The 25,444-nt window shown below is 45.7% G+C and overlaps 1 protein-coding gene and 1 long non-coding RNA gene across 12 annotated transcripts in view; one reads left to right on the plus strand and one right to left on the minus strand.

Moving 5' to 3' along the window:
* The window catches only part of Kiaa2012 (KIAA2012 homolog), a 145,692-nt gene that overhangs the window by 70,515 nt on the left and 49,733 nt on the right, over positions 1-25,444 (plus strand). For 6 of the 11 annotated variants that reach the window (XM_063267611.1, XM_063267605.1, XM_063267606.1 and 3 more), the window contains 2 exons: positions 10,480-10,617; positions 20,489-20,561. In XM_063267611.1, the coding sequence (XP_063123681.1) occupies positions 10,480-10,617; positions 20,489-20,561 (211 nt within the window). 11 annotated transcript variants of the gene reach the window in all.
* On the minus strand, positions 1,070-20,036 carry LOC134480581 (uncharacterized). Its single transcript, XR_010055004.1, has 3 exons — positions 19,727-20,036; positions 17,947-18,046; positions 1,070-9,197 (listed from the first exon to the last, which is right to left on the minus strand). It is a non-coding gene; the product is annotated as an uncharacterized LOC134480581 (long non-coding RNA).

Here is a 25,444-nt window from a genome sequence, read left to right on the forward strand (position 1 = left end):
GTGTCCTTGGTGGGGACTGCATTTCATTTTTAAAAGGACAACATAGGAAGTGAGAAACAGAAGCGAAAAACATAAACAATTTATATAAAAATAAATAATAAGCAAGAATGTGAGCTATAGTTTAGTGGCGGTGCTTGACTATCATAGGCAAGCCCGGTGTCTGATCCGGAACACTCCCCCCCGCCACACACACACACACAGGTGACTGGGGGTTGGGGATGTAGTTCAGCTGGTCGAGGTCTATCTTAGAATGCACATGGCCCTGCTTCTGATCCCTGAGACCACATAAAACCAGGCACAGTGACACACACATGCAATACCAGCCCTCAGAGGTAAGGCTCAGAAAGTCAAAATCATCCAGCACAGAGCAACCTGAGATGTGAGATTTCCTGGAATCTGTGATTTAATACTGGGCGACATCAAGGTTCCAGATAGTTGGTGAGGAGGAGCCAGCCTGCGCATTACAAAACGCTGCCAGACCCCACTCACTGCGTGAGTGTTTCCACACATTGCTAAAAGTTCCCGGGGTAGCAAACTGAACCCATCCCCCTCTCCTTTTATTTCCTCCTCTTCCTCTTTCTCCTGCTTCCCCCCGCCCCCACCTTTCTTTTTTCTTTTTTGTTGTTATTATTGTTTGTTTTTGAGACAGAGTCTTACTATGTTGCCCAGTCTGGCCACTCTCCTACCTCAGTGGAATTATAGGCATATGCTACTACATCCAGTTGGATTGAATATTGAAAGTGCAAATCAAAATTATAAGTCAATCACAATTGCATCTGTGGTTGTTGATTTTTGTGTTTTGTTCTTAGGCATCCATGAGGGAGCTCAAAGTTACGGTGCTCTGGGTTCCAACTTCATGTCCCCGAGATTGTTGTTTCTGTTCTCCTCTCCCATTCTTTTTTTTTTTTTTTTAAGATTTATTTTATGTATGTGAGCACACTGTAGCTGTCTTCAGACACACCAGAAGAGGCATCGGATCCCATTACAGATGGTTGTGAGCCACCATGTGGTTGCTGGGAATTGAACTCAGGATCTCTGGAAGAGCAGTCAGTGCTCTTAACTGCTGAGCCATCTCTCCAGCCCCCCCCCCCATTCTTCTTTATTCTATGAAAAAGGACAGGTAAAGAGTTTGTTAATTTTCAAGATGGTGGTGACATGCCCATGTACTATCAGGACGCTGGAGACTGAAACAGGGGAGTTATCTACTTCAAAACCAAACTGAGCACACTGAATGGAAAAATTAAAAAAAAATAAATAAGTAAATAAGTGTAATTTTGGGGGGGGACAGGGTCTCACTATGAGGACAACACTGCATGCACTCTGACTCACAGAGATCTGCCTTTGTCCCCAAAGTGCTGAGATTAGAGGCATTCGCTACCACACCCAGCTAACTAAATAATTTTTAAAGTATACATTATATCTGAGGGAAGACAAAATGAGCCCAGAGTCGCAATGTCCAGCAGGAGCCCATGCACAGCTGAGCAGCAGCGACGTTTCCTAAAACTGTTCTTTTAACAAATGAGCATTAATCTGACTGATGTGCAGTTAAATAGGGACGTCAGCATTTGCCTTCAAAGGGCCTCAACACTCTCAATACTTTATCCTTCCGAGACTCAGAGAGTCAATGAGCTTGTCTCTTATTCTCAGGTTTGCATCTCAGGTATGAACTTCTCTCGCCCACTGAGTTCTATGTAGATGGGACACATAAGTCTCTAAGCTCTGGTTCACAGAGAAGCCAGAGAGGTTGCCAGTAGGATATCAAAGAACAAACTGAAACCTTAGCTAGATTTCCCAAGAATAACTGCATCCGTCTATTTAAAATAAAGAAGCCAGGCTCGATGATGTACACCTCTAAGCCCAGCACCAGAGAGGCCAAAGCAGGTGGATCTCGCGGAGTTCCAGCTTTGTCTACATAGTGAGTTTCAGAACAGCCAGAGCTATGCAGAAAGACCCTGCTTCACATAGATGATAGATAGATGGATGATACATACATACATACATACATACATACATACATACACACACATACATACTTAGATGATAGATACATACATACATACATACATACATACATAGATGATAAATAGATGATAGATGGATGATAGATAGATAGATAGATAGCTTCACCAGTCTTTTCCTTACTCAATTTCCCTTGCTCAAGCCAACTGCAGTCTAGGAAGGGGAAGGACACTTTCTCACACGCTGCTTCTCGGGTGTTTTGATCTGGAATTTTGTTGTTGTTGCCTTGTAGAGATCAGAGCTTTGGCAATGCCTTAAAAGTCTTCTTAAACTGGACTGACGCCCCTCTTCCTCATGCCACAGAGCCATTTCTATTTCCACCTGTCCTAGCTAGCTTAGGTTTCATGAGTTTACTATAGCATGAATTTGCATTTGCTCTTATGTGTCTTAAGTTTATCATTTGAGGATTTCAAAAGGCAGCCTGTCTCATTCGGACTGTGATGAGATTTGGGTCGAATAAGACTGTGCCTCATCTGTTTCAGGCCTGTTTGAAGTTCTTATTAGCCTTCCTCCTTCGGGACAATAAGGTCATACGTGTTCCTGTAGACACACTGTGTTTTGTATAAAGGTTTGAAAGAAACCTTTTCTATCGGGGCCCCACTAAGCCATCTCATAACTTGTCTTCTGGTTAACGTTTTAGCTAAGCTTCCAAGCTTTAAACCTAGTTTATCTTCGTATTCTGTTGTCTCACACAACTCACATGAAAGCCTCTGAAAATACTTCATCAGCATGAAAAAGTTTGTGTCATAGAAAACTCGCAGTCTGTAGAAATACATAATTCATAGGTAAAGCCCACAGTCCTTTGAGGTGGATTCCAGGTGACCACGTTTTACCTCCATGATAACAATTACAAAGTTGAGTCCCGTTCTCCCACACCTCCTACAGCCTTCGGTGCTACAGAATGTCAGCGGCCATTTGGACTTGGTCTTCCTACTCTGGCAAAACTCCTCGTCAGGGGCACGTCTGGGGCTGTCTCTTGGCGTCCTCCTTAGAGATCCTCATGAAGACATGAATTCTAGCGTTGATACCAACAATTACCTCTCTTTATTTCCTGTTAAAGGAGGGGGGAACATCCTTCCCCTCTCTCTCTCCACTTCTTTCATTTTTATAAATATTTCTTTGGTTGTGAAACTTGATTCAAAGATTTCTGAAAACCTAAGCAAAATTCCTTTCTGGCCCAAGTCTACCCAAATCTGTCCACTCCCAAAATCCCTAGACAGTTCAAACACAATTTCCTAGAAGGGTTTACATTTTATTTTTATTACAAAACCAAAGTTTTATGTGTTGGATTTATGTGGCAATCATTGTTCTAATAATTCCGTATTTACTGATCTCTTGGTTGTTGGTGACACATAACACTTGCCCACTTAAGGCTTTGTTCTTTTTTCTATTTATGATGGATGATTTCAAACATATGTAACGTGAAGGGAAGAGCACGTCAAACCTCCATGCTCCCGCCCACAAATTTGAACGATTAGCTCCCCATTATCTTGAGGGGATCTTTCTGAATAAGTGATGGCAGCCAATAGAGTGCAGGTTCATGGGAAGGACTTAGGATTATCTCCCTCAATCCATTGTGGGTGCAGTTATCGTCTCCATTTTACACATAAGGAAATGGATGTCAGGACCACCAGGGCCCTGTTCACATGTGGCCTGCCCCCTCCCCCCAGCGGCCTGGCAGATTGAGGGGCCCATTTAGATCCCCTCTTCTTGCTTCCTGACGCTGTGGTCTGAGGCAGGTATCCTTAACCTGAGATTCAGTTTCCTTCTGTATAAAAGAGCATTTCCCCTTTGGGGTCCCACAAGGATTATGTGAAACAGTAGAATTTGCACAGCGCTAGGCACAGGAGGCCTTTCAAAGGAATAGAACTACTGCTATTCCCCTGTTGTCTGCCTTGAAAGCTGTTACCAGAGAAACTTGGAGCTTATGTGGGGAGGAAGGAGGCAGGGAGTTTGGGGACTATAAACACTTTGGGCTCCCTACACCAGAGCAAAGGCTGGGGGGGGGGGGTTGGGTTGGGATGACGACAATTTAGAAGCTAGAGCCTGTGGAGCAGAGAGGACAGTGAGGACAGGTTTGCTTTCTTCCTCCAGCCCCCTTCTGTCCCAGCATTACTGGGACTAGCTCAACTTCATAGCCTTTCTAAATTATAAGCTTTGATGGCCTGATCTAGGACTCAAAGCACCATGGGTAACTTTGTTTCTCTAGTGTCTGATTTAAGATGACCCTTTTAAAGTAGAATCAAGTTGAGGTTCCCTGTTAATTGTCAAAGTGGAGAAGTCACACCAGTAAAATCGAGTTGGGGACATAAGCCCCGACTTAGAAGGAACTGGAGTTGGGGAGGGAGGTAGTGTCTAGTTTCACCTCCCTCATCCTTCTATTTCCAGAGAGGTTCCTGCCTGAGCGCCCCTAGACACCCCTCACAGACACCACTGGGCTCCACCTCCAGGGGTAGAGCGGATTTCTCTTTTGGCTCAAAAGGTTTCTCCTCCAGCTCCAGCTAGGCCAGATAAACAATGATTGTGTTGTGTCAACAAAGCACTTAATTAAATTGAGGACAATATCAATTAGAATTCCTGGATAAGATTTGCTTCCAGATAATGGAAGGCCTGGAGCTAAAGTGCCCTGTGGTTCATTACTGAAAATCTAGAGAAGAATGAAGTGAGCACTTTTATGTAGGTGGAGAAACTGAGGCACAGAAAGCTTGGGGACTTAGCCAAAAAAAAAAAAAAAAAAAGCACCAAATTAGCCCTCACAGAGGTAAGGACTAGAACTGCTGGATTTCTGTTTCTTAGACCAGGGCTTAGTACTAGTGAGCGAATTTCATAAACACTGAGGAGAATGCCAACAACTGTTATAGACTTGAGATACGAAAAGTAGGTGAAGGGCTTGGGCTAGAGTCTTGCTTGCCTAGTGTGCTTGAAATCCTGGGTTCAATCCTTACCACTGCAGAACCTGGCGTGGTGGCTGGCACCCGCCTGTAATCCCCGCTCAGCAAGCAGAGGTAAGAGAAGCAGAAACTCAAGTTCACCCTCAGCTATGAAGGGAATTCAAAGTCAGCTTGAGATATATGAGAGCCCATCTCCAAAAAAGGAAGGGCAGAAAAAAGTGCTGGGGACCAAAATTCTTAACAGAAGGGAAAAAGGAACCCTTTTAATGCCTAAAGGCCAACTGTTTCCATCCTGCCCACTGCTCCTAAAAAAATCCCATGCCCTACATGTTGCCAGGCACATGCATACACACATACATATACATTCATATACTTACATAAACATACATACACATGCATACACATACATACATTCATATATACATACACTTATATATACTCACATACACATACACTTACATACATACACTTACATGCATACATATACATACATACACATATATATACATAAACATACATACATATACATACAGTTACATATACATATATACATACACATACATTCACATACACATACACATACACTTACATATACTCACATACACATACACTTACATGCATACATATACATACATACACATATACATACATGCACTACATACATTCACATATGCATACATATACATATACTCACATATACATACACATACATACACATACACTTACATACATACACCCACACATTACAAAGCAGTGGGACCTCAGGTGGCAGCGATGAGTGGGATGGAGTCACATCCCAGTGAGGATGCTGGGCACACGGATGATGGATGGAAACAAGCAGTAGGCTGCAGACCCTTTGTCCCCTGGGAGACTGAGTTTGAGGTAAGATCTTGCTGATCCTTTGTGGCTTTCTGTGCATGAGACTGCTCTGCTCTCCCAAGCAGGGAGACCAGAACAGAGACAGGTAAGAGGAGCACTTGGGGGTGGCTGGGCGGAAGGTAGTTGGCAGTGTCTGCAGTGACAGCAGCCATCACAGACCTCTCCTTTGGAAGAATCCAATCACCAGGAGCCTGCAAAGTTCCTAGGACAACCCGGCCCCGCCCCTGTTCCTGGTGCTACTGAATTTTACCGTCCTAGGCTTCCAGTGGAAGAAACAACTAGGCCTTAGAAGGCAAAACTCAGGGAACTGACGGGTCAGGCTCTTTCAGGATTTAGTTGTGGGGAGGGAGGTTCAAATCCCAGCCCTTCTCCTCTACACCAAGTGACAGAATCACCCTTCCCCACCAAAGGTTCAAAGCTCCCAAAGCATAGGAGGCTAAGGCCATGGAGCCTTAGTGATCAGGATTCTTGCTTTTGTTTGCTCACAGGAGGGGACAAATGTCCCCGGTGCATATAGGCTTGATGGGACAACTTAAAGGTCTCCCAGGGTTTCAACTAAGGCATGTGCTCCCTCCTCCCACCCGTTAAGATAAAGGTGGGGTGTGTTCCCCAACACCCTTCAAGTCTTGGCTTTCCAGGCTCTCTCCCCCTCCTCCTGTTCTTTCCCCAAAGCTCAGCCTGCCCACAGGTTCCCAGAGAGTTTTGGCAACTGGCTCTTAGGCAGAACGGAGCTGTGAGCTGCGTGGGAGGTGAGGCGGTTAGACGGCCAGAGCGTTGCAGCCTTCTTAATGAGGGCCAGGAGCTCCTGTTGGAGCCATTAAGCGGCAGCTACAAAGGTGGGGAACCCCAATTAGAAAGGAGTGGGAGACATCAGGAGGAGGCCCCGCAGGACAGATCCTTGTCTTGGGTGACTCTGTGGGACTCGTGGGTGGAGCTGTAGCTGTTTGGATTCAGAGTGTCATTTTAAAGTGAGAGATCCCAAGGTCTGTTTGTAGAGCAGCGTGTGATGCTTCAAGGAATCTCAAGGGAGGAGGAGTCTATAGTTCAGATATTGCAACCCGAGAGTACTTAAAGAAATGATAAGCTATTTACTTAATTCTAACGCACATCCCCTTTCAGTTCAGCCCACGTGAGCCTGTGGACATTTGTATTCAGCCGAGCGCTCCCTTCTGTTGATAGCTCAACCGAATCGCATTGTGTTTACAGCAAGATAATAACCCTGGATTTTCCATGGCTCATTCTGTCAGAGAATAAGATTAGCTCTTGAATTCATTAACAGTCGTCTCCTTTTAAATGTCAGATAACTGTTTAAACGCCAAGCCCTTGCGCAATGTCTTCTGTGCAATTCAAATCAGCTTTACCAAATTAACTCGTTCGTCTTTATTGTTTCAGTTACTACAGAGAAAGTCTCCCAGGTATTTTTAGCAGAACCTCAAAATAGTCAAATATTTACAGCACAACTTAGGGAAGGGGGCTGGGTCAGTTGTGATTTTTTTCTCTGAAATTTGTCACCTTTCCGTCTGTTCTAAATCATTTCCGCCAAAGAGTGCACGTGAAAAACAAAACCGGCTTTGGGCTTCTGCTTCCTTCCAGCTCCACCCCCACACCCACCCCTTTCCCTTCCTTCTGGGTTTTTTCTACTTCCTGGTTTTAGAGAGGGTGACCCTGGGTTTCTCTTTAGGCCCCGGGTGCTTGCTCCCAACATACCCTAGAGCTGCTAGTGCTCTCCCCTGCAAACACAAAGGATCAGAGTGGAGCCCCAAAGGCTGGAGCAGAGTGGGTCGGCAAAGCAAGAACTCCGCTTTCTTTTTTAAAGAGCCCCAGCCTGAGCTGGACCTCCAAAATAAGGAGACCGGGGACACACAGACAGCTTGCCGTGCTGACTGGGAAAGACTGGATCTGCTCCAAACCGGCAGTACCCCAACACCCACTGTGGGTTCCACTGTCACCTCCTCAGAGAGGTCCCCGCTGATTGCCCCAAGGCATATCACCGACTGCCCTGCATCAGTTGCCAGTCTATTACTATTACGATGTCTTCACGGATGAGTCACCAGCCAAAATCACCTGCTGACCCATGCTGGCTTGTCCAGCACAAGACAGCCACTATAAATACTCATCTGACCAACAGACACGAACCACCCAAGCCCATGGCCTGCTTTTCTGCGTCCAGCTCTCTGGCTTTTTCTCCCCTTTCTCCTCTCAGGATCAGCTTTATATGTTTAATTTTCTCTACTCCCAGCCTCTCTCTTACCATCACCCATTCGCTGAACCACTCAGACATTGTCATCTCCATCATCATCGCCATCAACAGGACTCGTGACAGCAGACCACCATGCTACAACTGATGGCTCCTACAGGACAGAGAGGAGCAGAGTGGTCAAGGAAACTCTTAGAGAAAAAAACCCAGGAGTCAAGGTGTGGAGGGAAAGGCCTTGACTACCGACTGTTTCAAGTTGGACTCCACATGGGAGTTGAAGTAATTGCAGCCATTGGACCTAGTCTTGGCCCTGCCCTTGCCCTTTTGCCCAACACAAACTCTCTTGTTGATAATGAAGAAATTTCTCTCAAATGTCGCTGATGTCCATCCCCATCCAGTCCTCCATGAAGGACCGTGGGGCTTGGTGGCTTGAATCCTGTCAGATCTAGCTCGAACCAAAAGCTTTCATTGGAGAAGAGAGGCAAGAGAAATCTCTGAAAAACTGAGCAGATATATGTCTGAATGACAAAAACTTAGATAAACATTTTTCCAGAAAAAAAAATTTTTTTCTTTAGGCATGTTTCAAAACAAAGGAAATGGATGTGGTTGTTCACTGGAATGGCAGCCACGTGTAAGGACTCACTGACTGTTAATTCCTCATAAATGCTCACAAGTAATATAAGTGCTATGGGAGGGATGGTTTATGGCTGCCAGGAGAGACAGACATCTGAGAGTTAGCCTCCTAGAAAATATGGAACTGATCAAATTCCCACCCAGGGTGATCTCATAGCACATTAATGTATGTGGCCCCAGCAAATTGGCACACACACCCCAAATAAATAACTCTTCTCTGTGCAAATGAGAGAGCAGTGCCTCAGGAGGTCAGACCTGTGGAGGTCAAGGAACATCTGCGAAGGGTGCTTCTTGTCCCCTCCCCATCTGCAGTGCGGTGGTCTGGACACATAGCTGCCTCCGGTGTTCGTCACTTCTCCAGTCCTTACTCTTCAGCTCAGTAAATTGTGCATTCTCCATCTCGGAGCCAGGCATTGCTGGGACCGGGGAACAAGACAGCCTTGGCTCCTACCCTCGAGGAGCTCACTGTCCCCCTGGTGCTGGTGCGGAAGAAACTGCACGGCCACCACAATCATTGCAGGCTGTAGCAGAGAGTGTTCAATCCTCTGGGAGTCCACAAGGATGCAGACAAACCAGACCTGAGGATGAGGAGGAATCAGAAGTGAATGGGGGTTCCCAACAGAGCCCAGCCTGTGAAGGCCCTGCTCCAGGAACAGCCTGTGTTGACGGCAGTCCTCAGCCCTTGGTTTTCCTATAGCAATGAAAACACTTCATGCCCTCGCCTAAAATCATGCCACCCCCTCCATCCTCAGCTGCCCCTCAGTGCCCTTCTGCTGCGTTTTCTTCAGATGGAGGATGAATCACACTCCGCATGGTCTCCATCTTTATTGTTTCTACCCTCTCCGCAGACTTCGGAGTGCTCTTCATGAGGGTGCAGATGTCGTCCTCACTGTCTCTCCTGTCTCTCCCTACTCTGCTGTGCATGAAAAAGACACCCAATAAATATTTGTCAAATGACAGAAAGAAGCCAAATAGACCAGCACCAGGCAAGAAGAGGGCCTCGTAAACATTTTAAGATGGTTGGCCCCCCTTCATTCCAAGGGCAGTGGCCTTTGAGGAAGGGCATGGTCATTTTCCACTGAGATCACCCAGGTTGTAGTGGGAGGCATGGGCTGAAAGGCAGCTTCAGATCAAACTTTCGGTGCTCTGAAATGTGACACCATTTGCTCATTTTGGTGACCACAGAGAGGGTGGCCCAAGAGATCATAGAGCCCCTGGGGCCTCCCAGACTCCTTTCTTGGCCCACTCTTCCTTCCTCTCCTCCACATTTGTTCAAATCACTCTTCCTAGCACAGCAAGCACCCTCTTAGCTTGCACATAAGCCCAACTCTTGCCGCAATCTTATATACTGCAAGATAGACATGATGACCGTTCATGGGAGTTATGGGGATATTTTTTAAAATCACATCTTAAAAAGATATGGAGGTGCTAGCCTATCACCAACCCTGACACTTTTGGAGTGGTTGAGAGCTGCTTGGGCTACAGAGTGAGAGACTGTCACAAAAAGAAAAAAAATGGTCTTAACTCTTCCAAATGCCATCTACATGGCTTCGGGCAAGTTGGTTTCCTGATCTGTGTGATGTGGGGGCAGCCAGACTTGCCTCCCAGGGTTGCTGGGAGTGGTAAATGAAATAATTACCACCCCGGGAAGGTCCATTGCCCCACGTCTCTGGATCCTATTAGCTAGTCTGATTGTTCTCTACATGTATGTATCCCCCGTGTCTTCTGCAGTAAAAAGAGATGTTGCTATTAGTGTTGCCATGATGAAAAAAATGCTTTTTATAAATATTAGGGGGTTTGGACCAGCTCTTGTTGCCTGTGTATCGTTCCTCTGAAAGTCGGGCTTTCTGCCTCTCACAGGGAGCCCCACAGTCCTTGGAGGCGGCAGCTCAGAAGACGGGAGAGCCTCAAAGTTGTATAAATAAAGGGCTGATATGTTCAAACGAAAAAGAATTTTACACACGCAAGCTGCACATCGACATGACGCCGTTCCTGAAGGTGATCTCACACTGAGAAGACAGGGGGTTTATAGACACATACACAGGAATGCTGGTTAATACACTTCTGCATGCTACAAAAACAGCTCAGAAGTCCCTCTGCGCTCTTACTTTATCAGAAAGGACAGAAAATAGGCAGGTTGTAGCAGATGAAGAAAGAACAAATTAGGACAGTAATCCCAGCCAGCCATCAGGGACAAACCAGTTGGGTGTCTGGTTTAGGTAGTGGGGGACAGTAGAACAGAGAGAAAAAGGATAACTTTGAACTGCCTCATAAAACAGGTAAATAGGGTTCATTTCATCTTGACTATAGCCAGCATAATTGCTACTGTTTGCCCCTATAACTTGGTAGAGTGATGTTCCTAAATACACTGGTTCTTGGGTTAATTATTTCAAAGTTAGCTGTGGATTCTCTCCTGGATATTGGCTCTGGTCTTCTGTTCTCTAACAGTTCACTGATCTCCCTTCTGGGTAAGGGCACTGAGCACTCCTGAGGTGAGGATGTCACGGGTCCTCCTTTGCTGTGCTCCCTCCCACTCCAGCATGTGGCAGAGCCCTGGCCCATGGATGGTGCTCCTCAGCTGCTCATACGTTAGCCCTCACTTTCATCCTGTAGCCCTTTAGTTGAAGGCCCTCTCCCAGCATCATCTTTGGGCTCTTCAGAGTATATGGAATTGAAAAATGCTACAGAGTCAAAGAAACTGACCCAGAACAGAATCAAGATGGGCGTGAAGAGCTTCAGATCTCCCATACGACCCTAGTAGACCCCATCCTAGACCCTTGGTGAGAAGTGACAAGGAAAGACAGACACAGGCGAGGACAAACACTTGAGACTCATAAGGACATGCTCTCTACTGCTGTCGGGACTGACAGGAACTGGGAATGTCATAAGGACCACTGTCCTAACCTCAACTAATCCAGAATCCTCAGACCATGCCTCTGTGGGCTTCCCTGAGCTCATTCTGCAAGGTGGGACCTTGACAAAGAGTCATGCAAATAGTTAATGGCATGTACATGCTCGGAATCTTAGCGATTGGGAAGCAGATGCAGGAGGATCGGGAATTCAACATCAGTTTCAGCTATGTAGGGAATCTGACGCCACCCTTGACCACATGAGACCCCATTTCCAAAACAAAAAAACCAGTAAGTTTACCCCAAATCTATTTATCTCTGTAGCTTTCCTTAAGCTTCATCCTAGTCTGCTGTATTGGAGGTAAGATGACTCCTGGCCTTTTCTCTTAGAGTCATTCCAGAACTAAAAGATCCAGCTTGGATCAGGTGTTCTAAAAGCCCTTGGCCCAGCCTGGATCCGCAGAATGACAGTGGGGAAAAGAAGCATATCTTACAGGGTACTTAAATCACAAGACAGGAAGGTGACTTCCGGACAAGAGAGGTTTGCTATAAGCATTAAAAAAAAAGTTTACCAAACTGTTAACTTATGTTAGTGAAATGATCCCTATTCTGTATTCTTTCAAGAAAGAATTTCTTCGTATAGCTCTGACTGCCCTGGAACTTGCTCTGTAGACCAGGCTGGCCTTGAATCTGGAGATCCACCTGGCCAACTCCAGAGTGCTGAGATTAAAAGTGTGTGCCCACCATGCCCAGCTTGACACGATCCCTTTTCTTCTAACAACAGTTTTGTGTTTGTCTTAGAGCTTAAAGAATTATGTCTCAGACCTTCTGAAGCAGTGATTTTATCACCATTGTCAATCTCTGTTTATCCATTTGTTCAGTTAATATTTTGAGTGCCTACTATGTGCTTGGCACCTTCTGAGTATCTAGGCTATGTCCGTGAACAAAATAGACTAAGACAGGCTGGGGATGTAGCTTAGTCAGAGAGAACTCGCCTAGCATGCACAAGGTTCTAGATTCCATCTCCAGCACAAGGGGAAAAAAAAAGGCCAAGATCCCTGCCCTATTCCAGGATAGTGCAGGGGAAAAAACACTAACCATAACAAATAAGCAAAGATGTAGTACGTCTATGGTGACCGTTGCTAAGGAAACAAAGTGAGAATGTGTGTATGGGGCAACTGAAAAGCACACCATTCAAAGTGGGGAATTCTGAAAGTCTAATTAATCTAGATGAGTGCAGAATGTGCCTATACTGCATGCTGACCTAAACGGTCTTTTGTGCTCCATCAAGAAAACAGAAGGAATAGACAGGAAGCGTCAACTCCACAGCTGCTGCAGCCTGATAGCAAGTAGAGCTCTCAAGCTCAAGGTGACTGAGTAAGAGGCAACCATTCCTGGAGTTAGAGCAGCCCCCACCTATACTAATTTTATTCACATAGGCAGGCACATCCCATGACCCAGAGAATCCCTGCCAGTGCCTGCTGCAGTCACGTCAGAGAATGCTGTGACTACAATGAGGGTAACAAGAAATAAGGCCTGGTTTAAGACTCTGTCCAAGGGGTTGGGGATTTAGCTCAGTGGTAGAGCGCTTGCCTAGCAAGCGCAAGGCCCTGGGTTCGGTCCTCAGCTCCGGAAAGTTCAAGATGCAACTAATGCATGAGGTTTGGATGATATTGCCAGGAAATACACTTAGGACGGCAACTGTTGGCTTCCCAAGAGAAAGAAGCAAGATCAGGATGAATGGTAATATTAAGGTGTCAAGCCAGTAGTTAGCAAGCCCCAGGTCTTCACTGATCCTGAGTGGCCTTCCAACATTCTGGGACACCATTTCCTCTCTGCAAAAGGGAGATGATAAAAACAGTCTCTCCACACCTGCTTCTCAACCATGAGGTGAGAATTACACAAAATAACAGTTTTATAAACATGTTCACGGCTGTAACAGACTCAGCCCAGGGGAACCAGGCTAAGCCAGGGTCCCTGCTAAGGCCAAGCCCCTGACCCATCGAACCTTGTTTAAACTTCCCACCTGCCTTTTCAGATCCCCCTCACTGGAAAAGCTGATGTTCACAGAGGCCCCCACAACATGGCTGACACACAGAGAACTAGGTCTCTCTATTCTGCTTCTGTGAAGAATTTAATTTCACATCTTTGCTCTAGCCTCAGAACCTGAGGAGCAGCAATTTGATAATGATTTCAAAAGCATCCACAAAATACTTTATGAATTTCATAAGTTAATTTTTTATTGTAAAAAAAAGAACAGGGTTTTTGTTTCATTTAACACTATTTGGGGTGTGTGTGTGTGTGTGTGTGTGTGTGTGTAGGGTAGAGGACAACTTTTCAGTCAGTTCTCGCCTTCCACCATGTGGATCCTGGGGATCATACTCAGATCTCCAGGCTTGGCAAAAAGTGACTTAACCGCTGATCGCTGACACTCGTCCCTTATTATTCCTATTCCTTCTTCTTAGGTTGGTTGGTTGGTTGGTTTGTTGGTTGTTTTTATGTAGCCCTGTCTGCCTGGCACTGTGGAGATCTGCCTGTCTCCCACATGATGGGATTGAAGCCACGCACCGCCACCCTGGCCCTTGGGACATTTTTGCTTGTACCATTGTTTGGCAATGCTGGAAGTCAGGGTCAGGTCTGTGGTGCGTGCTGAGCAAGTGTTTTATCACTGAGCTACACCCTGGTCCCTAGAGTCTTCGTAAAATGCCAGAAAAATTGGACTACTGTAGAGGTTGAAACTGTCAAACAAGAGATTAACTTTGGAGAGTTACTGGGTAGGAGCACTTGCTGCTGGATCTGAGTTTCCATCTCTAGCACGTTTTAAGAAAGTAGGGCAAGGTGTGTGTGTGTGTGTGTGTGTGTGTGTGTTAAATGCTTGCTATCATTAAGAAAGTGTTGAAAGAGCCAAGAGGTAGTGGTACACTCGGGAGGCAGAGACAGGTGGATCTCCACGAGTCCAAGGACAGCCTGGTCTACAGAGCAAGTTCTAGGATAGTTGGATACATAGAGAAGATAATCTGCATCTTGAGGGGGGGCAAGAGGTGTTGAACCCACTTGGTGGTTAACAACCATGTGTAATCCAATTCTAGGGTATCTGATGCTCTTTTCTGGCTCCTTTGGGCCCCCAAAATTAAAGATTCTGTGTTGGGGTATCAAATGTCTTGTTATACAGAATATCCAAATGTATTTTCCAAGTTGCACATCTGGGGAACTTTCTGTAGCATCTGTCTTCTGTTCATTTCTTAACAAGGTCTTTGGGCTGGAGAGATGGCTCAGAGGTTAAGAGCTCCAACTGCTCTTCCAGAGGTCCTGAGTTCAAATCCCAGCAACCACATGGTGGCTCACAACCATCTGTAATGGGATCTGATACCCTCTTCTGGTGTGTCTGAAGACAGCGACAGTGTACTCATACATAAAATAAATAAATAAATCTTAAAAAAAAAAAAACACAAGGTCTTTGGTAGTACAGGTTAACCTTGAACTACGTTGCTGAGGATGGCCTTAAATTTCTGATCCTCCTGCCTCCACCTCTCAAACGCTGGGACTTAAGTCCACCCTTAAGCTCTCTGTGTTACTTATTATCCTCACCTCTCTGACAGAGGGCCAGAGACAAGTGACAAGGCAAGTGGAGAAGGACAGAAGCCCCCTTCCTCCTTCTGTATCCCATGCTCCCCGTCTTGTGGTGCCCTAGAGAAGCCTAATGTTGGTTGGGCATTAAAGCACCATGCCCAGACAGAGCGCCCAGCCTGAGGGTGGAGGCCTAGGCTGCTAGAGGTTTTCCAAGATTAAGGAGTGGAAACTGAGGCTCGGGAGTCAGGTGGTTCCTGGTCTGTAAGTCACAAGGGTTGCAGCTAGGTCTTGAGAGTCAGCCTTGGACTCTACTGGCCTGTGTGTCACTGGGAACTGCCTCACACACTGTCCCAGAATTGCCTGGGAGTTTACAGTGTTTTCGATGCTAACCGCTTCCCACTCAGGCCTCGAATTCCCCAACACTGTCATGGCTCTTTCTAAATACAGGGCTAGCACCAGTTTGCTTAAAAACCCCTACCACAGCCACACAGACTATTCGTTGAAGTCTTTCCTGTCTCTGAAGTTGTATTTCTTCCACAAGTAGAAAAGTATAACAAATTCAGCTTTTCTAAAACTCTGAATTGTACATGCAAGATGTGGCCTCTAGCCAATTTACACCCGTCTGCCACTGCAGCCACCAGGCTCTACCCTAACAAACACAAGCTGCTCCCTCTGCTTGGAACTGCTCAGCCTTCCCACTCCTCCAAGACTTCACACTATGCCTACTGGTAAACAAACCTCCTGGCCTAATTTAGCTTCACCTCCCTTGAGGTCCTGAGGAAACCTGTTACAATCGATCACAACATTTACACTCTGTCTTACCACCCGTTTCTTATGAGGTTTCTTGAAAATTTTCCTACAAGAAAGTGAGTTTTTTACAAATAGATCCTCAACTTTCTGTTCCCAGTTCCCAACACGGTACTTGGCACATAGCAGATAAATGTCAAAAACTGTCATTTGCTGAAGGAACAGAAGACACACAAATGACTTAGCCAGCGTAACAGAGCTGGGATGTGAATTTTCATCTGTTTTGATCACTCAAGATGAGCATCTATAGTTCCAAAATGTGAAATCTGAAATGCTCCCAAATCAGAAAATTTTTGGATAATGGGAAAAAAAATGCCATAAATAGAAAAATTCTACATCTGAGCTCTATGAGAAATCCCAGTAAAAATGCACTTTAAAAATGTTGTGTAATGGGGTTGGGGATTTAGCTCAGTGGTAGAGCGCTTGCCTAGGAAGCGCAAGGCCCTGGGTTCGGTCCCCAGCGCCGAAAAAAAAGAACCAAAAAAAAAAAAATGTTGTGTAAAATTATCCTCAGGCTGTGTGCATAAAACATATCTGAAACATAAATGAATTTTGTATGTACATTTGGGTCTCATTCCCAGGATAGTTCACTATTTGAATGCAAATATTCCAAAATCGGAAACGTGTGTGTGTGTGTGTGTGTGTGTGTGTGTGTCTGTGTCTGTGTCTGTGTATCTGTGTGTGTGTCTGTGTCTGTGTGTGTACTTGTTCTGATCACCCAGTTTAGTAATTTCATTTTTGTATTTTGTTGCTATTTGTCTGGGTTTTGTAACATTGAAGATCGAACTAGGGGCCTTGCATGCTAGATAAGGGCTCTACCACTGAACTGCACCCCAGCTCTTGGTTTGGAGTTTTTCAGACTGGGTCGCACCTGAAGTTGTGATGGTTAATCTCGAATGGCAACTTCATTGGATGGAGAAGAGCCTAGGAGATGCGTAAAGGTTACCACCAGTGTGTCTGTAAGGACGTGCCCAGGGAGGATTAACTAAAGTGGGAAAAGCCTGTCCTGAGACCATCCTTAGGCTGAGGGTCTGGATGAAATGAAAATGGGAAAGGCACGGGCCACTGAGAGCACAGGCACAGGATTCTGTCTGCCTGCTCCCTGGCCGCAGTGATGTGAACTGCTCTGCCCCATGCCTTTCTGCCACGGTGCACTGACTCATTGGAAACTGGAATGCCCCATCCTTTCCCCCTTTAAGTTGTCTCTCGTGGGTCTTTGTCACAGTAATGGAAATTTTGCACTGTTAAAACCTGGGAGGCCGACCTTCTCTGGGTTAGCCTCCTGTATTCGGGACTGGTTTTAGTCCAGTTCAAGTTTTGAATCTGAAGTGTGTGAAGAAGACTTTTATTTACTGGGGGTAGATGGGGATGGATGACGGCTTCACACACCCACTGTGCAGCTAAGGATAACATTGTATTACAGGCATGTGCCACCAAGCCTGGCCCTGTGTGTGCTCTCACTGACGTGTAAAATGCAATGCAGATAAAAAGAAAGCTGGATTTTCACGGAAATTGGGTGTGCGACTACATGTTGTTTGGAGTCGTGGTCTTAGATTTTTTTTTTTCTTTTTGGTTTGGTTTTTTTTAAGACAGGGTTTCTGTGAAGCTCTGGCTGTACCGGAACTCACTCTGTAGACCAGGCTGGCCTCACACTCAAACATCTGCCTGCCTCTGTGTCTCAGGTGCCACCACTGCCCAGTCACTCTCAGATTTGTTGGAGTTCTGTGTCAACTCAGTTACCTTGCTCTCCTTAAATTACCGTGATTACCAAATGCAGCTGATAGGCCATGTGAGCTATTTCCAAATTTCCAAATGAATGGCTCTAGGTACATGATTTTACATGTGTACTCATATGTTGTGCTTCTCAATATCTGAAAGAACTGAATTTAAAAAAAAATTTTTTTTTCCGGAGCTGGGGACTGAACTCAGGGCCTTGCACTTGCTAGGCAAGTGCTCTACCACTAAGCTAAATCCCCAACCCAAGAACTGAATTTTAAAGTAAGTTGGTTTCTCTAATAAGAATTCAGTTGAAGAGTTTCCAGATCACTGACTCTCCCGGCCTCCATTTCCCCATCTCAAAAATAGGAAGAATATTCCTCACCCCTGCGGGAATAGGGATGCATGTTGTTGAGACCAGCCATTTTTCTGCTTTCAAATTCTTCCAATACAGGAAGCTCGTTTCTCTCTTTCCAGCCAATTTCCTGTTAGATTGAAAGGCATTATAAACAAGGAGGCAAAAACATATATTTTTTTTTGTTTTCTAACTCAGTGGTTTACAGTGACTAAGGAAGGGTTTTGTACAGTGTTTGGTTTGGTATGGGTTTTTCCATGTTTGGGTGGCTTTTGGTTTTTTTGTTTGTTTTGTTTTGTTTTTGCTGCTGCTGTTGTTGTTGTTGTTTAGCCTTTCTCTTATTTCTCTGATTTGACAAACACTTGCTAACACTGCGACCCTGTAATACAGTTCCTCATGTTGTGGTGACCTACTTCATAACTGTAATTTGCCACTGTTATGAATTGTAATGTAAATATCTGTGTTTTTCGATAGTCTTAGGCAAATGACCCTGTGAAAGTGCTGTTCAACTCCCCAAAGGGGTCAAAGCCCACAGGTTGAGAACCACTGCCTTAGCAGATGATAAACTTTCTCTTCCCGACGTGGGCAATTTAATAACAAGTGAACTGTTGCCCACTAAAGGGTGGGACTATTGGACGGACTTCCACGGCCCACAACATTCAGGCTCAATCCAGCTGTGCAACCATGGGCTTTTTCACTGGCACCCAAGTTCACGAAATAATGACTCAAAGACTGAATTATTATTTGCCTAAGGCAAAAGCTTTGGGTCATTCCCAACTCGGTTATCCTGTTTGTTCTATTCTAAGTCCCGCCATGTCGTTGGTTACCTCTCCTCAGTTTCAGGCGACTGTCCTCCTCAGAGATTGGGAGGAAGCTCTCTGGTGTCTGCCTCCTTCCCAGAATCCCAATCTTTCTTCTGAAATGTCCCACCTTCTAATCCCGCTTCAGCTCATTGGCCATCAGCTTTTTATTGACAGGTAATGCTTCCATTCAGTGCACAGAGATTTTTCTCTACACAGCTCTATCACTGAGACACAATCTCATGACAGGCTGGAGCAGAGGCGGGGATCAGCCTCATTTAACAGCACGAGCTCTCCCCGTCCTCGCCAACTCCATGGCTTTTTGGTTGCTAAGGGGCGGCCCTTCAGCTGCTAGAGGACAGGGTTTGCACGATGGAGAAAGATGCCTTAAAACCTACTATCCGGGGCTGGAGAGATGGCTCAGCAGTTAAGAGCCCCGACTGCTCTTCCAGAGGTCCTGAGTTCAATTCCCAGCAACCACATGGTGGCTCACAACCATCTGTAAGGAGATCTGATGCCCTCTTCTGGTGTATCGGAAGACATTAATAAATGAATAAATCTTTAAAAAAAAAGGGGGGGCTGGAGAGTTGGCTCAGCGGTTAAGAGCATTGACTGCTCTTCCAAAGGTCCTGAGTTCAATTCCCAGCAACCACATGGTGGCTCACAACCATCTATAATGAGATCTGGGGTCATCTTCTGGCCTGCAGGCACACATGCAGACAGAAAGCTGTATGGATGTACATAATAAATTAAAAAAAAAAAAAAAAACCTACTATCCCACAGAGTCCTGCTTTCTTGTTTGGTTAGTTTGGATTTCTTTAACTCTTCAAATGATTCTCGTGAGCAGCAGCTGAGATTAGACAGCTCTGTGAGATCATTCATGTGACTCAAGGAAAGAGGGAAAAGGGTATCAAATGGGAGAGCAAACTCAACCCAAGCTGACCCTTTGGCGTCCCTGCCTTTCCTCAGTGGTATCTATTTGTTCTCAAGGTAAAGGATGAAATCCTTACCCTGCCTTGGAGGCTGTGACTCCTCCCCAACCTTCCCTTCTCTCGGCCTTTACTCGCTCTCCAGAACTCTCGGCCTTTACTTGCTCTCCAGAACTCTTGTGTCAAGTCCCCAGAGGGGCTCCGCATCCTCCCAGCAGCTGGCCTTAGCTGTGCCATCCTTTGCCCCTTCACATCACAATGGTGCCAGGCCTTGCACACTGCACATTAAATAAGGCAAGGCTGCATCAAGATCAGTGGGACTAAAGCTCCCACAGTGTTATGCACTGCCTGGCCCTCCTGGCTCCATAGAGCTGGTCTTTGCACACTTATGCTGAAAGGGGTTGTCAAAGAAGACCGGCTAGGGGTGGAGCTCTGCCGCAGAGCACTTGCCTGACATGGGAAGACACCCTGATTACAATCCCCAGCACTGGACAGTGGTGCTTCAGGCCTTTAATCCCAGCACTCTGGAGAAAGAGGCCGGAGGATCTCTGTGAGTTCAAAACCAGCCTGATCTACACAGTGAGTTCCAGGATAGCCAGGGCTACATAATGACACCCAGTTTCAAAAATCCAGTAGTAGTAGTAGTAGTAGTAGTAGTAGTAGTAGTAGTAGTAACAACAACAACAACCATCATCATCATCGCCGTTGTCCCCAGCACCACTAAGAAAAAAGGAGGTGGGAAGACAACTAAGGACGCTCTGGTCCACTTTACCCGAAGGGTATAAACAGAGGGGAGTTTGCACTTCTTTTGTCTCATTCTTCTTTTGTGTGTAAACCCAACAGGAACGTGGAGATGAACTTGCCTATCGTGAAGAAGCAGGAGGACCCCACAGAGGAAACGTGGAAGGCAGCCAAGGTAGTGTCAGCTGGTGATTTGGGTATCTATCACTGTGGCTGCCCAGATAGAGCTGGTGCTATCCGATCTATGATCAGAGAATCTTTCCAATTCCCTTCAGATGGTGCACTGGAGGTTAAAAGCAGAGTCCTCTGACTGTCGCAGGCAAATGTGAGAGACACGCTTTCTGTTCTTCCACTATCTAAAGATTTCTTCCCGCTGGAGACTGCGGACTGATAGTAGGGACTTGAGGGCGTGCACAACCTCAACCCCACCCCAAGCATCTGCACTTCTCTGTCTCCTGCTTTCATGGAGGTGTGCACATGCTGGTGAGGAGGCTGGAGTTCTGTGCCTACAGACATGCTAGCTTGAGGAAGCAGGACCTTTCTATTGTCTTTAGAGACCTAGCTGCTATCATCCAGAGCTGGCGAGAATGTCTTGATACACCTTGCACAGAGGCACAGGCCTTTAATCCTAGCACTTAGGAGATAGAGACAGATCTCTGGGAGTTCAAGGCCAGCCTGGTCTACTTAATGCTAGAACAGCCAGCACCACAGAGAGCTCCTTTTTCAAACAGTATGCCTTGGTGGTAGCTATATTTGACTGTGACGGGTGGTGGTAGCTCTCTGAAATACTGAGCCTGGAACCACTGGGTGTGGGGCACACAGTTCACAGCTCAGAGACTGAGTTAGGCTCTAAGCTCTTGTGGGCACCTGGGCACATTACTATCTGTAGTCAACTGGGGCTCTGGCTGTTCTTTATTCTTATTGCTTCTTGGTTTGGTTTGGTTTGATTTGGTTTTAGTTTTGCTTGTGTGTTTTGAGACAGTCTCAATGTATGACTTTGGCTATCCTGGAACTCACAAACATTCCCCTGCCCCTGCCCCTGCCCCTGCTCCTGCCTCATACTGGCATCAAAGGCGGGTGCCATTACGCCATAATCCTCATTGCTTCTTGGAGAAGTGGAAGTGGAAACCGCTTACATTTCTAAGAGTGGGTTCCAGGCCCGACAGAAGCCATGCGCTTAGTGTTGCTATACAAACATGTGCAGCAGAGGGAGCACACGGGAGAGAACGCCAGCCTGGGCTCTGAAACCTAAACCATGTGAGGCACAAAGGGGCGCTTTCTCTCTTACCTGGTCCCTTAAAGTCACAAGCGAGTGCACTGCCCGGGCAGACAGCTGCAGGTCTGTGCTACTAAACTGAACTTCAACTATGTAACGGGGTACACACCTTCACCTCTCAAGCATGGCACACCAGGGGCCGCTAACAGAACTCTGCTCTCTAAGCCGTGATTAGGGATGAAAAAAAAAATGAAGCCCCTTAATGAACACCAGTCTCACTTTGGCGTGACAGCAAACTAACATCTACCCTCTTGTGGTTGCTACCAAACTGTGAAACAGCATTGACTCTGTCTCCTTAAGAGGAAGGTTTCGATCTTCCACTATTTCTTTCCATTGACGTCCTACTCAAAAATAATTTTATACCGATTTATTATTTCTAAAGATGTATTAATTTTTATTTTCCGTGAATGGGTGTTATACTGGCATGTATGTCTGTGTACCATGTGCATGCTGTGCCTTGAGGAGGCCAACAGAGGGTGTCAGATCCCCTGAAATTGTACTTACAGACAGTTGTGAGCCACCATGTGGTTGCTGGAAATAGAACCCGGGACCTCTGGAAAAGGAGCCAATGCTCCTAATCCCTGAGCCATCCCTCCACCCCATACTGATATTTAATGGTGTCATTCTTTGTGGGTATCTGACAAGAATATATTATGGTAGTATGAGGCCTAGGTTGGTCAAGATTTTAAGCGAGGATTCTTCTAACATGAGCCCTGTCACCCCTATCCTCAAAGCTGGGTGACACTAGCCAGGAGAATGTACCCTGACCTTCAGACTGTCCCTATTGTAAATCACTGATCCAGAATGTGAGCCCTGACAGCTCCAGCGTCTCGGCCAAGTGCAGCGGAGGGTTTAGGCAGCACAGAACAAGCTAAGCAGTGACTGAGTCCATCAAAACAGATTTCCTGTCTCATGACGCCAGGGCAGGCTCTGGCCAAGTCCTCGGAGGTTAGCCAGACATTCTCAATGCAACGAAATGCCACTGCTGAAAGTCACAAGAGGCCTTCGCCTGTCTCAAAGACAAATGCTAATTTTTAGAAAGGCTTTCCGGTCCTGGAAGGCAAGAAGGAAATACCAAGGAAGTGCTTTTAGCTGTTTAAAGAACAATTCTCCCCTTTGGTCTTAATGGTCATGCCGTTTTTTCCTACTTTCAATTCAGTAGTGACCTGCATGGTTTATTCTAAGGAGTGAGCCAGAGCCTGGGGATACAACTCAGTGTTAGAGCATTGTCTGGAATGTACGAGGCCCTGGGTTCAATCGCCAGTATTACATATATTACACATACATACATAAGTACATTTTTTAAAAATATGAGTGAGCTAGTGAGAGGACTTAGAATTTTCTTGCAAGTTTCCACAAGATAAGGTCCACCAACAATCTCCAAATCTGGGCAGACTGGGGAAATGGCTCTTTTCACAAAGTCCAAAGAAAGGATAAAAGGTCAATTCTAGTTACTTCCTAGACCAATGGTTCTGAAAGATTAGTGCACTTCAGAAGCACCTGCAAGTTTTGTTTTAAGACAGGGTTTCTCTGTGTAGCCCCGGCCATCTTGAAACTCACTCAGGTAGACCAGAGATCCACCTGCCTCTGCCTCCTGAGTTGGGATTAAAGATGTGTGCCCCCACCGCGCCCGCCCACAGCCCAGCATCACCTGGAAGGTTTCTGGTGGCCCTTGCCTGAATTCTGGCAGTTGGAAGGCAGTGTGCAAATTCAAGGCCAGCCTGGGCTATAGACAGACCCTGCTTCCAAAATTAAACAAAGAGGGTTAGAGAGATGGCTCCATAATCCGGAGAGCTCTCTGCTCATAAGTTCAATTTCAAGCACTCACATCAGGTGCTAAATGACTGTCTGTAACTCTGGCTCCAGCATATCTGTCACCCTCTTCTGGCCACCAGAAGTACCCACACATACACAGCATACATTTACAGACACATGTATATACACATAAATAAAAACAAATCTTTAAAAATGTTTTAATTAAAGGAGACAAAACAAGCAGAACCAACAATGGTGGAAAAAAAGATTTCTGGGCTCCTCTGGAACATTTTTAGCTTTGTTTGGACCTGGACAGAGGCCTGGCAATACGGATTTTTAGTGAATTTCTCACTTGATGCTGGAGGCCCAGGGACCACACTCTCGAGCCACAGTCCTGAAACCTGTTTCCAGTATTATTTCTCTGAGTTTTCCAGGGTCTTTCTTAATCTGTTCTTTTAAAAGATAATAGGATTTAGGGAAGGAATTAGTGAGCAGGCAGTATTTAGAATATGCTTGGAATACCTGTCTGAGGGGGCTGAGGCCAAGGCTTAGTCAGTACACTGAGGCAAACACCAAGCAGAGGATCCCATCCCCAGCACCTCACAAACTGGGTGTGGTGGACTTATCTATAATCCCAGTACTCAAGAGGTGGAACCAGGAAGATTGGACCTTCACGGTCATGCTGGCTATGAAAAGAGTTTGAAGCCAGCCCTGGACACATCTCCAAAAGACAATAAAAAAAGGAATGCCTGTCATAGATCAAATGCTCACCAACAGTTGGCCATGAGTCCATTGTTTAAGTTTTAACATCGTGTGTGTGTGTGTGTGTGTGTGTGTGTGTGTGTGTGTGTGTGTGTGTGTACATCTGGGTTAGATATATATATCTGATGCAGGTACCCGTGGAAGCTGAGCTGAATCAGGTCCCCCTAGACTTACAGATGTAAGCAGGTGTGAACCATCCAAAACGGGTGCTGGGACTCAAACTCAGATCTTCTATAAAACCGTTAGCACTTTTAACTGCGGATGGGGCAATCTCTCCAGATCCATTCTGTCTTGTCAAAGCCTTGATTATATAGCCATAATTTGCATCCTGTCAGATGCTTGCAAAATTATTTCTTTCCTTTTAAGCACTCGGACACTTGTTCTTTGATGGACTTATTTACTTTTCTGTGGCAATCCTTCTTTAGCTGAAGTCCAGACATCACTGTGATTAAGAACACTTACTTCCTGGGTTCGAATCCCCACTCTACCACTTACTAGCTATGTAGCCTTGAGGAAATTACTGAATTTCTCTGGACATCTTCCCTGGGGTGGTTGTGATAAAGGAGTTGATTGGACAGGCCTAGACAAGTAGCTGTCCCAGATGGTCTTCAAGATGTGCTATTAGCAACTTTCTTTGATCTGTATATTTTAGGGTCTTGAGATCTAGGCTGGCTTCAAACTCACTGTGCAGCTAAGGATGACTTTGAACTCCCTGTTACTTCTGCCTCCCAAATGCTGAGATTATCGGCCTGTGCCATCATGCCCAGCAATCTATTTAAAAATAAGCAGAAAAGACATCTTTAATTATATAGTCATAATTGGTATTAATACCTTATCAAGAGAGCCTTGGGCTAACATGATAACTACTTTCCAAGCCAGTCTCCATTACAAGACACTTGGTATTAAGGACTCAATTAATCCTCTGCCTTGGTCCTTTAGATGAAGACCTGACAAGGGTGGGGATCCTGAGATGAACCAGGAAGCCTCTATGTTCTGTACAGTGGCACAATATCACTCCTTGAGAGCCAGGTGTAGCAGTCCCAGGTGTGGCTACATATATGGCTACCCTGATCTATATAGTGAGAGACTCTCTCTGAAGAAACAAAAGCATTCCTTAAAATGTGGTAGAATGGGGTTAGGGATTTAGCTCAGTGGTAGAGCGCTTGCCTAGCAAGTGCAAGGCCCTGGGTTCAGTCCTCAACTCCAGAAAAAAAAAAAAAAAAGAATAAAAAAATGTGGTAGAATGCTTTAAGATTTATGCTACG

This window comes from Rattus norvegicus, chromosome 9, assembly GCF_036323735.1.
Source record: "Rattus norvegicus strain BN/NHsdMcwi chromosome 9, GRCr8, whole genome shotgun sequence".
Lineage (NCBI taxonomy): Eukaryota > Metazoa > Chordata > Mammalia > Rodentia > Muridae > Rattus > Rattus norvegicus.